This window comes from Chiloscyllium plagiosum, chromosome 21, assembly GCF_004010195.1.
Source record: "Chiloscyllium plagiosum isolate BGI_BamShark_2017 chromosome 21, ASM401019v2, whole genome shotgun sequence".
NCBI lineage: Eukaryota > Metazoa > Chordata > Chondrichthyes > Orectolobiformes > Hemiscylliidae > Chiloscyllium > Chiloscyllium plagiosum.
The window spans coordinates 30,289,825-30,305,579 of NC_057730.1; the positions used below are offsets into that span (position 1 = coordinate 30,289,825).

At 42.1% G+C, this 15,755-nt stretch overlaps 1 protein-coding gene across 5 annotated transcripts in view; it reads right to left on the bottom strand.

Annotated features, from left to right (window-relative positions):
- LOC122560706 (interleukin-21 receptor-like) overlaps positions 1-15,755 on the bottom strand; it is a 46,024-nt gene that overhangs the window by 21,982 nt on the left and 8,287 nt on the right. For 3 of the 5 annotated variants that reach the window (XM_043711648.1, XM_043711649.1, XM_043711647.1), the window contains exons 2-3: positions 5,894-5,976; positions 555-648 (exon numbers count right to left, since the gene is read on the bottom strand). In XM_043711648.1, coding sequence (XP_043567583.1) covers positions 555-648; positions 5,894-5,963 — 164 coding nt within the window. In that variant the 5' untranslated portion in view covers positions 5,964-5,976. Of the gene's footprint in view, positions 1-309; positions 439-554; positions 649-1,824; positions 1,875-5,893; positions 5,977-15,755 lie in introns of those variants that run through there. The other 2 variants (XM_043711650.1, XM_043711651.1) reach the window with 2 other exon arrangements.

The window sequence follows — 15,755 nt, forward strand, 5'->3', positions numbered from 1 at the left end:
CACGGACTACCGACTACGTTCAGACCAACAAAATTTGGACCCAACCAGGACAACCAGTACCTACAACAAATCCGAAGCCTCCAGCAAAAGACCTCCCTCTGGATCCTCCGCTCCACGCTTGCAGCCATGCGCCGCTACCTACATTCCCTGCAATTAGACCTACCCCAGCTCAGGACAACACTCTCACAGACCTGCAAAGGACCTCTACTGTTCTTCATCCACAGAAGAACCCATACACTAAACAAACATTTCTTCCTAGCCATATCGGAAATTAAAGACAGTAAGTACCAAAAACTTTCATGTACTTACCCCCACACTCTGGGTTCCTCCAAGTAAGACACACAACTTCTCCTCTTCTCTGTTTGCACTTGAGAATGTGAATTGAAATAGCCTAAGCTCTTTTCACAATTACTGATTAATACTATCTATATATTTGATTTGAACCCAGCTCTCCAAGGTGAAACTGGCTTATGACTAGCTATCAGTTTTCGGGGTAGTGAAACTAAATGCTATGGGATTGCACAAAAGCTGATTAGTCAGTGGAAAGTGCCTACCTAAAGACTTGCAGAGTGATGTGGCTGTTGTTGTTTCTCTCTTTCCATGTGCAATCCATTGTCTGTATATAGTCAACATAACAGCTCAGCGGACCTACATAACAAAAGATATTCCCAGTAAATACAAAAAAATACGTTTGGGTGGTTAATACATTCAATATGCAAAGTCCAATGAAGAAAATATTTGTAATTAATCTATCTTCAATCAAAATTAATCTATCTTTAATTAATCTACCTTCAATCTAAGCTTTCTCTTGCTTAGCCCCAATCTGTGAAATGAATAGGTCACTTTAAAGTTTGCTTCAAAATTCAGTTGCAGACTGTATGGTGTAACACTCTGATTAACAGTATGTTGAAACTTCCTTTAGGCATTAAAGAGCCTTTAGTGGTATTTTTGGTTGTATAAGGTAATGGTTCTGAAAGGGTTAATGTTGGAGACTGGCATTAAGATCCACCAGAATTGATGATTTCATCAGGACAGGGAAAGGAAGAAAATCATAGGATCTTGTAAGGGGAAAATCTATATCCACAAATTTGTCAATAGCTTTAGTATTTGATTGCTATAATGTGATAAAATGCACTTGTTTTCTTCGACCATAAAAAAAAATCCTTCGACCAAATTGTCAAAAGAGGATGGTGGCAGCACAGTACCATGGGGATTAGTAGTAATGTCACCATACACATGGTATCTGAAGTGGGCATCATTGCTTATTCTACAATATAACAACAGAGGATCCAGGAGTAGAGAATTTCAGTGGACTCAGGAGCAATATTGGATATTTAAAAACAGGACTAAATTTAACTTTTTTTGACTATGTACAAGTTGCATTGAGTTTGTTGGAATGATTCTTGCAGCAAGACCAGGTAAATTTTCTCATTAAATCTTACCAAACTCACAGAACTAATTGCCATTCTTGCTCCTGCAGCATGTATCACGATTTCTGGCCCATCTTACTACATATTGTTCCCAGTGCAACTTACTGCTCAGTGGACAACCCAGAACTGGCCAACCTCCCTGAAGCTAACACCACCTTTAAAGGACTATTGCACATTGAGACAAGCACTGTCAGTCCAGAACTACACGGTACGGTTTGCAACATTTGCTCCAGACATTGCAATTGAAGAAAATCAACGCCCTGCTTTTTGGGTAAAATCAATGAGCTCCGCTTAGACAGGGTAGTGCACAGGGCCAACTAATGTCTAAAGATTCAGGACATGGTCAAAAGGAAATTGCCTGGTCTTAGAAATCCAGAATATTAGAAGAAAATACCTTTTGTAACAGAGCAGCTGTGTTCGTTGAAGGGAATTCATAAGATAAAAGAATGCCAGATGATGTTAGGGCACCTATCTAATTCAACAGGGAAGAGTTCCTCTGTAAAAGAAATTCAGGAGATTAAGGGGTCCTCCATGTATGGGATCCTGCATTAAACTCCATGCCAATGTTCTTTGATGACATCATAGAACATTGGCATGGAGAGGCAGAACAGCTCTGGATCTTGGTTATGTGAAGACCTATATCCACAGGACCCCAGTAGTCTTAGTAACCAAATTCACCTCAGTCATGTAACTGATATCTAATTGCTGCCATGCGTGAAATAACATCTTATGTAAGAAGATTGTCTTGTTCAGACTCAGTAGTGCTTTTCTAGCTACCACTGTCAACCATGTAGGCCCTTAGACTCAGTCAAGGAAAGAGGATGGTGGCAACAAAACACCCCAATCACGAGCTGGTGGCGGTTAGCATCACAACACAAATGACAAATACATTTGAACCTGTTGGGAACAGTAATATGATGGATCAGAACAATTACTGGCGATAGATATCAATAGGAATGAAATCAAGTATGTTCCGCCTGAGGGCTGGTACAGTGGCTTAGTGGTTAGCACTGCTGCCTCACTGTGTCAGGGACCCAGGTTCGATTCCTACCTCTGGTGACTGTCTATGTGGAGTTCGCATGTTCTCCCCGTATCTGCATGGGTTTTCTCTGGTTTCCTCCCACGATCACAAAGATATACAGGTTAGGTGAATTGGCAATGCTAAATTGCCCATAGTCAGGGGTGAGGGGAATGGGTCTGGGTGGGTTACTCTTCAGAGGGTCGGTGTGGACTTGTTGGGCCGAAGGGCCAAAGGGCCTGTTTCCATACTGCAGGTAGTCTAATCTAATCAAAGTTATCCACTTCATCTGTTTGGCACTCAAGTGATGAGGGTGAAAATAATCCCCTCTTTGTGTCTGTATGAGGTGATTGATTTAGGAATAAGCTCTTTGTACCCAAATATAATATATTAATTTTCCTGGATCAATTAGTAAGAATCTTGACGCAATTTACATTCTGATTATTGTATTCTGAAACGGTGGGGAAAGAAGAAGAGATGGTTGTAGTACATAACTTTGGACACTTCTGGCCTCTCAGCAGTGGAAATGTGAAATTGACATTGATATAGACATCCAAAGGAACTCAATGTCACTTGCATAACCTTGCTTCTCTGCTCTCTCACCATTTAACTGCTTCCTTCTGTCCAGTTTTGTGGGTTATAGAGATGTCATCTATGCCAGGACAGACTGATTAGTTAATACTTAGAGCGACAAATTGTTGGAACATCTGTGGGTCAACTGATGGATTGATCTATGAATGGCAAATGGATCAATCGATACAAATACATGGACAGGCTGATCAATTGAAATGTAGAGAAGCAGTAGATGAATAATTTTCAGATCATTGTCAGGATGATTTTGATTTTGAGTGTATATCTGGCCCTTATACATGACTGAAGACTTCTGACTTACCTCAAATTTGGCCCCAAGATACTTTTTGAATGGCCCTGGTTCATTGTTCAGTTCATGCTGACTTAGCTGATCGTTGTGTTTGCAGAGGTGAATGATCTGCAGAAATGGTGCGACATTAGGACTTATTGTTCAGGGAGGAAAATGATAGTTGCCATTCCTGCTCCCTGCAGTGGCAGGATCAGAGAGTCAGCATGGCTTTATAAAAAGGAAATCATGGTCAACAAATCTCCTGGAATTCTTTGAAGATGTATCGAGCAAAGTTGATGAGGGGTGACAGTGGATGTAGACTTTCAGAAGGCTTTCAGCAAAGTTCCTCTTAAGAGATTATCTTATAAAATTAAATCATATGGGATTGGATAGTGTACTGATATGGACAGAAAATTAGTTGGAGGCAGTGACTAGTGGGCTAGGACCCCAGGCGTTCGCAATGTATATTATTGATTTAGATGAGAGACCTAAATAAAACATTTCCAAATTTGCAGATGATACAAAACTGGGTGGAAGGATGAGCTGCGAAGAGACTATAGAATGCTATTTGAACAAACTGAGTGAGTGGGCAAATGCATGGCAGATGCAGTGTAATGTAAATAATTGTGAGGTTATCCACTTTGGTGGCAAAAACAGTAAGATGTTATTATTTAAACAGCTATAAATTGAGAGAAGGAAGTGAGCAATGAAATCTGGATTCCTTGTGCAACAGTTACTGAAGGTAAACATGCAGATGCAGCAGATGGTGAAGAAGACAAATGGTATGTTGGCCTTCATAGTAAGAGGATTCAAGTAGAGGAGTAGAGATGTCTTCGGCAATTAGACTACACTTGGAATATTGTGGTGTTTTGGTCTCCTTATCTGAGGTAGGATGTTCTTGCTATAGAGGGAGTGCAGTGAAGGTTTACCAGACTAATTCCTGCGATAGCAGGACTGACATATGAGGAGTGGTTGACTTGATTGAGATTATATTAACTGCAGTTCAGAAGAATGGGGAGGAATCTCATTGAAACCTATAAATTATAACAAGTCTGGATAGGTAGATGTAGGAAGGATGTACCCATTGTCAGGGGAATCCAGAACCAGGGAAGACAGTCTAAGGATACAGGGTGAGGTATTTAAGTCTGAAATGAAGAAAAGTTTTTTCAGTCAGAGTGGCGATTCTGTGGGATTTGTTCTAACAGAAAGCAGTCGAAGTCAAAATATTGTATGATTTCAAGAAATAGTTGGATATAGCACTAGGGCTAAGGGGATCAAAGAGAATGGGGGAAAGCAGGAACAGTTTAGAGAGTTGGCTGGTCAACCGTGATCATAATGAATGGCAGAGTAGCCTTGACGGACAGAATGGTCTACTCCTGCTCATATTTTGCATGTTTCTATTTCCTGAATTATTGGGTCAGCTTTTCATATAAGTCAGGTCTAAATTTGGAGGTGTGTAGGTGTGCAAGTTCATGCTGGTGGCTAGTTCCGTGCTGTCATCTCAACCCCAAGCCATTTTCAAAAGGGTGACTTCGTGTTGGATTGCTTGTCTGCTGCTTCCCAGCAAGCAGCCAATTTAGGGTGCTTATTGTCAACTATAGACTACTATGGCCTCAGTTCTTTGCTGATTGAGATTTTCAGCTGGCAATGCAGGCCTGTGCATCTCACTTTCCATTACACAGCGGCAGCTCTAATTTGGCTGGTAGGGCTGCTGATAGGTCAGTGTGAGAGAGCCACCCATTTATCCTTAAGTGTTGGGAGCCTACCCTTTCATAGAGATTAGAGTCTTAGAGTCATAGAGATGTATAGCACGGAAACAGACCCTTCGGTCCAACTTGTCTATACCAACCCGATATCCTAACTTAATCTAGTCCCATTTGCCAGCATTTGGCCCATTTCCCTCCAAACCTTTCCTATTCATGTATGTATCCAGATACCTTTTAAATGCTGTAGTTGTACCAGCCCCCAGCACTTCCTCTGGCAGCTCATTCCATAGATGCACCACCCTCTGTGTGAAAAAGTTGCCCCTTAGGTCCCTTTTATATCTTTCCCTTCTCACCTTAAACCTATGCCCTCTAGTTCTGCACTTGCCCACCCCAGGGAAAAGACCTTGTTGATTTATCTTATCCATGTCCCTCATGATTTTATAAGCCTCAATAAGGTCACCCCTCAGACTCCGACACTCCAGGGAAAACAGCTATCCTTCATTGGATGGCAAACCTGATCCCTCCCATTAACTTGGTAAAATTTCTGGTGATCATGTATGGAACTCATCACGTGGGGTTGGGTTCCAGTCTGAATCACTGCCCAGGATCTCAATCTGGCATTGAGAATCCATGCCATGGATTCCCCTGGAAAACTGATATCTGGCACTGAGAAGAGGGCTTAGCTGTGAACATGTCACTAGCGAGCTACCATTTATAGCAGAGGTTCCAGAGGGTTGTCAGACTGAGAAACATAATTTGGCATAATTCAGTGGTTTCAGGGGAGATAGAGAGCTAAGTCAAGAAATAAGGGGAGGAAACTAGGAAAGAAACAGATAAGTTGAGGATGGATTCTGATGAAGGCAAAACACTGAATACCTACATTGTTTTTGAGCGTTGGCAATAAAACACAGAAGTGGAAGAAGGATTAGCTTCATTCTGATGGTTGCCATGGCAAAAGCAAATCTACGGAATAAAATTTAAAAATATCAATAAGCATAAGAACCTACAGAGTAGAACAGTCCATAATTAGAACAACAGTTAGCAATATCACTTCTAAATTCCACAGATCAAGAGCTGGGATTGTCACATGGGTTCAAACATTACTGTACCTGCCCTGAGTGTCCTTGATGGAAACAACATAGAGAGTGCTCTACACTGTACTGAACACACAATGTATCTGCCCTAAGATTGTTTGATACTTCAGTGCAGAGGGATATTTGTTCTGTATTTAACCTGTACTGTAGCTGTGCCAGGAGTGTTTCATTGAACAATTTGGGTGATGAAAGCTGGTTTCTAATCCATGCTGTACCTGCCTTGAGAATGTTTGACAGGACAATGTGGATGAAGTATTACTCTAACTTGTTCTGTATTGGGTTGGCCAGCGGGCGGAGGTCATACGGTGGAGGGGCTGAAGGGAGGCACAGGCAGAGGTTGGGGTGGGGGCTCACGCGTGGTGTGCTGCTTCCTAGCCTCCTGAACAGGGAGCAGACTTCACAGAAAACTCCGAGCCCCAGAGAAAAATCAATTAACCAAATAATAATTAAATATCCAAACGAAATAGTGCCCGCCCATAATCGAAGTTCCACTGTATATGTTGTAAGCACCTGTGGTATTTGTATTGACAAGGGATTAGAAAATGCTACCTTTAGTTGCAAATGTCTCCCACACCATAACCAGTTATGCAGAGCTTGAGTTTGATCTTATCTAGGAAGTGCTTGCATTTGAAACCAATGTGATAGTGATTAATAAGAATGCATGGAATGACTAAATCTGATTAATTATTATCAGCTATGAATCTCAGAACTGAGCTGAATGCTGTTGCTGCATATTGCAGCATACTGATCTATCTTTAGTCCATGGAGATTTTACTCTGTTTGTTCTGTCAAGGATTAATTATGAATTCAAGCTTCTCACTGAGGCATGACAGGTAATAAATAAATTCAATAACCTTTTTAGTTCTCTTGGAATGTGATTCTAATTTAAAGCTGCAGTTTTTACAATATCTTTTCTACCAGTGACAGTTGAAAGTAGAAGATGAGGGCAGATTGGCTGCACCCTTTTGCAATGCTGATGGGAGATATTCTATCTGATTTAGAAACTGCAACCTGCTGTTCAAATCTTGATAGTCAATTACGTGTGAAGGGAGGAAATAGATCTAAATACAGACACCCAGCACTCTCCTCTTTCCCTCTACTTCTGCCAACATCCTGCCAGAGTTGCATTATTATGTTTTAACACTTGTGCACGGACTTTGTCTTGTATTTAAAGAAGGAGGCCTCCACGACTTCCGCTGGCAGCTCAGTCCATACACACACCACCCTCTGCGTGAAAAAGTTGCCTCTTAGGTTCCTTTCAAATCTTTCCCCTCTCACCCTAAACCTATGCCCTCTAGTTCTGGACTCCCCCAACCAAGAGAAAAGAGCTTGTCTATTTACCCTATACATGCCCCTCATGATTTTATAAACCTCTGTAAGGTGTTCTGCTGGAGTTGTCTAAAATAGCAGAGAATGATCTTTTGAATACGGAGGCTGGTGGGGTGGAAAGTGAGGACAAGGGGGACCTGATTAAGCTGTTGAGAGTGATGGGAAGGGACAAGGTACTGTATGGCCTATGTATACCTAAATCATGTTATCTTATATGTTTGGACACTACTCAGTGGGTAAAGGGAAGTGTTAGATTCCCACCTGGTATTTTATAGCTCACATACAATGCTCCACAGCCACTAATAAACCTCAGCTTCTGACACGCCAGGAAAACAGCCCCAGCATATTCAGCCTCTCGCTACAGCTCAAACCCTCCAACCCTAGCAACATTCTTGTAAATCTTTTCTGAACCCTTTCAAATTTCACAATATCCTTACTATAGGAGGGAGACCAGAGTTCTTGGATATGTTCAAAGAAATCCTGACATCTTCAATATTATGCAATTTAAAAATTCAGGTTAACTCAAAAGATGCTTATTATATGAGGTTAAGTCATGCATATAAGAAATAAGGATTTGTGTTGGTTTTATATTCAGAGTTAATACAAGAGTGGTGTCCTTGGTATTGAGATTGGAATAGACTTGTGTGATGATGATGTATGTAACATGCATTTTTGCATGCATCTAGTCTGAAGCTATGCATTGAGAGAAGAAGCTCAAAATTCCTTTCCGCCACATGGCTGATAGAATCTCTCCTGCTCTTTCCACATCCTATTAGTGGGAGTTGGAGCAATTTGCATGTTGTTAATTACCCTGATTGATCCATCTTGAAAGAATAAGCACTACCGCTGTTAGGTGGTAGTGGGGGAAAATAAAAAAATAACACCCTCCTTGATTATCAAGTCCTTGGATTTGACTTCAACTGAAGTCTTTTACTCTGAGACAGGGATGCTGCCCACTGGCCATAGACTTGTACAAGACTGGCCATAGACTTGTATTTACTATAAATTTACTGCTCATGTTCAGGGTTATCCATAATGTTCAAATATATATGTAAGCAGAATGGGCAGACAAGTGGCAGATGGAAATTAATAAGAAGTGTGAGGTGATCATCACTGAATTGTTATGATGCAAAAGGAGGCTATTCAGTGCATCGTGCCTCTACTGGTTGTCCTATCATTTTGACCTACTGCCAGTCTCCTGCCACCCCCAACCCTGCACATGGGGTTTCTATTTAAACAATCCCTATGAATGTCCCTATGAATGTCTCAATTGACCTTGCCTCCACCAAACTTTTCAAGCAGTGCATTTCAAACTCTAACTACTCACCATGTGAGCAAGTTTCTTTCTCACTTAACATTTGCTTTTTTTAAAAATAAAATGCTTTAAAACCATACCCTCTAGTTGTCAATCCTTTTCTGAGTGGAAACAATGTTTCCCCATTTACTCTGTCTAGAAGATTACTCACCATGTTGAAAACTGCTATCAAATTTCCCCTCAGTCCTTTCCAAGGAAAATACGTCCAACATTTCCAATCTTTTCGCATAACTATCTCATCCCAAGAAACCTTCTGCTAAACATCTTCTGCACTCTCTGCAATGTAATCAGCTGCTTACTAAGATGTAGGTGGAAGTGGGTACCACAGATGCTAGAGATTAGAGTCAAGATTAGTGTGGTGCTGGAAAAGCACAGCAAGTCAGGCAGCATCCGAGGAGCAGGAAAATCGACATTTCAGGCCCTTCATAATTCCTGATTCCTGATCTCTGCTTACTAAGATGTGGCATTTTCCTAAATGGAATATTGCACCAAAAATACTTAATGATAAACTTCCAAAGAGTACAGGGTATTAGAAGGTTTGTGTGCACAAATTTTTGAAAGTGGCCAGACATATTGAGAGAATAATTAGAAAAGATTTCACAAATACAAGTATTGAGTACAAAAACAGTGATGTCCTGTCGCACCTTCATAAAGCTCTTGTTAGGCAACAACTAGAGCATTCCGATCACCACATTATTGAAAGGATGCAAAAGCCTCAGAGAATGTGCAGAGAGTTTTTAGAATTCATTTTTGATCTTTGGCTGGGCTAGCATTTATTGCCCATCCCTAGCTTCCCTTGAGAATGTGGTGGTGAGCTGCCTTCTTAAACCATTGCTGTCCATGTGCAATAGGTAGCCCCACGAGACATCAGGGAGTAAGTTCCAGGATGTTGACCTAATAGCAATGAAGAATGGCGATATATTTCCAAGTTAAGATGGTCATTGGCTTACAAGGGAACTTGTAGGTGGTGGTGGAGTTCCCATGTATATGCTGCCCACAGCAGGTGGGTTCAAGAAGGCAGCTCATCATCATCCAATCAAGAGTGTGCTGCTGGAAAAGCACAGCATGTCAGGCAGCATCCGAGGAGCAGGAAAATCGATGTTTCAGACAAAAGCCCTTTATCAGGAATGAGGCTGGGAGCCTCAGGGATGGAGAGATAAATGGGAGGGGGCTGGAGCTGGAGTCAGGTAGCTGAGTGTGCGATAAGTGCGTGAAGGTGGGGGTGGAAAGATAGGTGGGAAGGGAGATGGACAGGTAGGACAGGTCATGAGAGTGGTGCTGAGCTGGAAGTTTGGAACTGGGACAAGGTGGGGGAGGGAAATGAGGAAACTGGTGAAATCCACGTTGATGTCATGAGGAGGAGGGTCCCAAGGTGGAAGATGAGGCATTCTTCCTCCAGGCTTCAGGTGGTTAGGGAGTGGCAATGGAGGATGCCCAGGTCCTGCATGTCCTCGGTTAAGTGGGAGGGGAAGTTGAAATGTTCAGCAACCGGGCGGTGGGTTGGTTGGTACTGATGTCCCAGAGATGTTTTCTGAAGTGTTTTGCAAGTAGGTGTCCTGTCTCCCCAATGTAGAGGAGACTGCATTGGGAGCAACAGATATAGTACGTGACATGTGTGAAAGTGCAGGTAAAACTTTGATGAATGTGGAAGGCTCCTTTGGGGCCTTGGACGGAGGTGAGGGGAGAGGTGTGGGCTCAGGTTTTGCAATTCCTGTGGTAGCAGGGGAAGGTGCAGGGATGGGAGGGTGGGTTGTTGAGGGGGTTGTGGACTTGACCAGGTAGTCATGGATGGAACGGTCTTTGCAGAAAGCGGATGGGGTGGGGAGGGAAATATATTTTCCTGGCATCAATATGGATTTCACCAGTTTCCTCATTTCCCCACCCCCACCTTACCCAACTTCCAACCTTCCAGTTCAGCATCACCCTCATGACCTGTCCTACCTGTCCATCTTCCTTCCCATCTATCCGCTCCACCCTTCCCTCCAACCTATCACCATTACCCCACCTCCATCCACCTATCGCACTTTCAGCTGCCTTCTCCCCAGCACCACCCCCTCCCATTTATCTCTCCACCCCCGAGACTCCCAATCTCTTTCCTGATTCAGGGCTTTTGCTCGAAATGTTGATTTTCCTGCTCCTCGGATGCTGCTTGATCTACTGTGCTTTTCCAGCGCCACACTCTTGACTCTAATTTCCAGCATCTGCAGTCCTCACTTCTGCCTATCATCTTCTCAAGGGCAACTAGAGTTGGGCAAGAAATGTTGGCCTAGCCAATGACATCCACATCTCGTGAATGAATTATTAAAGTGATATGGCAATGGTTGGGATGGCAATATTGATCAAGGAATTAATTATAACAGTGAGGAACAATGATATCTTGGGAGGATCATCAAATGAAGGCCATATATGTTGAGGTTAAAAAACACAAATGCCAATAATGCTGCTGGGAGTGTGTTGTAGGCCACCTAAGCTATCAGGGAGAGATAATGGATCCATCGGGGAGACTGATCAAGACAACAAAGAGCCTGTGGGATCCAAGGCAAAGTGGCACATTGGATCCAATACGGGCTAAGAGGCAGGAAATAGCGATGATAATTGAGGGATGTTTCTGTGACTGGAAATCTTTCTACTGTCATTCTACAGAGCTTGGTATTGGTAAGAGGATATCAATAGACTGGTCAGGTAGGGAGAGCAGTGGCAAATGGAATTTAACCCCGCAAATGTGTCAGGTAATACCTCAAGGACGGCTAACAAAGCAAGAAATTACAATATAACTGGTAGGAACCTGGAAAGTACTGAAAATCACAAGGGTCTTGATGTATATATATATATATATATATATCTACAAGCGCCAAAAGTAAAATCCTTAAATTGCATCCAGAGAACCATTTTAGCTCGCATATAAAGAAGCTAACAAGGGAGGGGTCAGTTCTCAACTTAATATTTGAAAATGGACCTGGGCAAGTTGCGTGAAGATAGCACAACAGGTAGATACAGTTGTTAAGGCGGAATTTGGGATACTTGCCTTGATTAGTCGAGGCATAGAATACAAAAACAGGGAGGTTATGCTGCATCTGTATAAAATGTTATTTAGGTCACACCTGAAATACTGTGGGAGTTCTTGTTTCCACATTATCAGAAGAACATGATTGCACTCGAGCAGGTGCAGAGGAGATTTACTAGGATGCTGCCTGGACTGGAGGGTCTGAACTATCAGGAAAGGTTGAGTTGTTTTTCTTGGAGCAGGAAAGGTTGAGAGGGGACTCATCTGAGGTGTTTAAGATCATGAGGGGCATAGATAGGGTAGCTAGGAAAGCATTTTTTTCACAAGTAGAGGGGTCAATAACCAGAAACTATAGATTTAAGGTAAAACGTAGAACATTATAAAGGAGAGTTGAGAAGAAATGTTTTCACCCAAAGAGTGGTGAGATTCTGGAACTCACTACTTGAAAGGGTGGTTAATTCAAAATTCTTGTAGTATTGAAAAAGTAGTATTTAGATATTCACTTTCATTGCCAATATCTTGGAGGCTATGGTCCAAGCGCTGACAAATAGGCATAATGTAGTCAGATCTTTGTTGACTGGTGCAGATGTGATGGGCTGAATAGTGTCTTTTTTCTATTTTGCTATAAATATCTGAGTGTATGGCTACATCCATTTACAATCCCCTCACCATCCAACACTGGAGAGAAAGAATATCTATCCCTTTACACCCACTCTGAATAACTGCAAGTATACTAAAACGCGTTATTTACATCAGTGTTAGCCTATTCTGGCTTACTAAATAAAAATAAAGGGTTGGACAAACTCCAGATACAAGAACATCTGTGAAGAGAAAGAGTCAGAGTTCACATTTTCAGTTCAGTGAACCTTAAGAAAATAATAATTCAATTATTTCTGATATACTTTGTGTTATTGTCTCCATGGACTGTGCTGCTCCCATGGACTCAAGCCTGCATTATTCTGCATTCCTGGATTCTAATTACCTTGGGGTCAGGGCTATGGGTGGCTGTACTTCTCGAGGCTGTCCTATATAACTAGACCATTCCTTCTGAGTCGGCTGCATTGCTGTTTGTAATTTATCAAAAAGTGATCATTAACTAACTCTCAGGAGATCCTGTAATCTCTGTTTATCTTGTGATACTGGTAAGAGCCCTCCGCAGTTTTTCTCTCTCTTCCACAGTTCATCTGCCTTAGAGTCTCAATAGAATATGACTGTTGAGATCAGAGTTACTTCATGTTTGTTAATATCAGCATATTCATTTCAATTATACACGGTTTTTAATGTGAATGAACCTCTCTGAAAACACAGATTTAGGCAAATCAGTGAAATGTTTCTGATGGGGGTGGAATATCTCAGTCAATATCCTGTTCATAAGGAGTGGAAACCTTGAAGAGTAAGATCTCTTAACAAGCCTTTTTGGTTTCACACACTCACTAATGAAAGTGACCAACCACAGGAAAGGCCCTAAATGAGAGAGAACTCTCAGATCCTGGATTACAAGAACAATGCAAGTTTGAGCAGCTTAAGTGAAGACTTTCTGTTCATCATGAAATGAACAATTATCTGAAGAAAGAAGGTTATGTATTGAGACTCACAAGATTACACGACACATTCTAGAAAAAAAGGCCTCTGTTAAATTCACCTTACGGTGACTTCACAAAATCAAAGCTAGTTTTCAAACATGAGCCTTGTTCTGACTCCTCACACACAAACCATTTTATCTCAGTATTACAGAATTATTAAAGTGCAGAAGGAGGCTGTTCTGTCCATTGTGTTTGCAAGGACTCTCTGAAAGATTGTCATGATTTAGTGCCATTTTCTCACGCTTTCACCACAACCCTGCAGATTATTTCTATTTAAATAATCATTTAATGCTCTCTTTAAAGCCTCAATTGAACATACTCCAACGACAATTCCAGAACTGAACCACTCGTTGTGTGATAACATTTTTTCTAACATTGCCTTTACTCATTTTGCAAATCATGACAAATTATACCCTCTTATTCTTGAGTGGGATCAGTTTCTCTGTCTGCTCTGTCCGGAACTGTCAGCATTTCTATACAGCCTCCCCTTAGCCTTCTCTTCGGGAAAACAGTACCAACTGGGATTCAGATTTTTAGATCATTGGGGTCTTTTCTGGGGCAGAGGTGTCATGTTCAAGAGGGACGGGTTGAATCTGAACTGGAGGGGAACAAATATCTTGGCGGCCAGGTTTGCTTGTGCTGCAGGGGGGGGGTTTAAACTGGATTGACAGGCAGGTGGGATCCTTAACAGCAGGGAGGCAAGTGTGAGGATGGAAGGAGATACAGTAATCAGAAATAGTAAAATGAAAAGATAGGTCAGGCTGGAAAATTACAGGGAGCAAGGAATGCCTTTTTGATTAAATTGCATCTATTTCAATGCATGAGGGCTCACAGGTTAGGCCGATGAACTGAGGATGTGGATAGGTATGTGGGACTGGGATATTATAGCCATTACAGAAACTTGGCTAAGGGAGGAACAGGGCTGGCAGCTTTATGTGCCAGTGTACAGGTGCTTTAGGCAGGGCAGTGGTGGTGGGAGGGGAGTTGCATTTTTGATTAAGGCGAGTATCACAGTGGTAATCAGAGATGAAATAAGTGAAGAATCATCCAGTGAGGCTTTGTGGGTGGAGCTAAGAAATAAGGGGAGGTAACATTTTTGGAGTTGTACTATAGGCCCCCGAATGGTCAATGGGAATTAGAGGAACAAATACGCAGGGAGACTGGGGAGACTTGCAGGAGCAATAGAGCTGTCATAGTAGGGGATTTAAATTTTCATAACATTCAATGGGACTGCCATTGCGTTAAGGGCTTAGATGGGGTGGAATTTGTTAAGTTCATTCAGGCAAGTTTCCTCAAGCAGTATATAGAGGGTCCTATTTGGGAAGGGGTAAAACCCGACTTACTCTTGGGAAAAAGGGCAAGACAGGTGTTTGAGGTGACAGTGGGGGAGCAATTTGGGACCAGCGATCATAGTTCTATTAATTTTAAAATAGTTATGGAGAAGAAAAAACTGGTCCACATATTCAAGTTCTAAATTGGGGCAAGGTGAATTTTGATGGAATTAGACAGGAGCTTGCAGGGATTAATTGGAATAGTTTGTTTACAGGTAAAGGAACCTCCAGCAAGTGGGAGGCCTTTAAACGTGAGATAGTTAGAGTTGAACGTCTACATATTTCTGTGAGGGTGAAAGGCAAAGTTGACAGAGTCATAGAGTCATAGAGATGTACAGCATGGAAACAGACCCTTTGGTCCAATCTGTCCATGCCGACCAGATATCCCAACCCAATCTAGTCCCACCTGCCAGCACCCGGCCCATATCCCTCCAAACCCTTCCTATTCATATACCCATCCAGATGCTGTTGTAATCTGAGGTAACCCTCTTCGCTGTCCACTACACCTCCAATTTTGGTGTTATCTGCAAACTTACTAATTATACCTCTTATGCTTGCATCCAAATCATTTATGTAAATGACAAAAAGTAGAGCACCCAGCACCGATCTTGTGGCACTCCACTGGTCACAGGCCTCCAGTCTGAAAAACAACTTCTACCTTTGAGCCAGTATCCAAATGGCTAGTTCTCCCTGTATTCCGTGAGATCTAACCTTGCTAATCAGTCTCCCATGGGGAACCTTGTTGAACACCTTACTGAAGTCCATATAGATCACATCTACTGCTTTGCCCTCATCAATCTCCTTTGTTACTTCTTCAAAAAACTCGATCAAGTTTGTGAGACATGATTTTCCACACACAAAGCCATGTTGACTATCCTGAATCAGACCTTGCCTTTCCAAATACATGTACATTTTGTCCGTCAGGATTCCCTCCAACAACTTGCCCACCACCGAGGTCAGGCTCACCAGTCTATAGTTCCCTGGCTTGTCTTTACCACCCTTCTTAAACAGTGGCACCACGTTTGCCAACCTCCAGTCTTCCGGCACCTCACCTGTGACTATCGATGATACAAATATCTCAGCAAG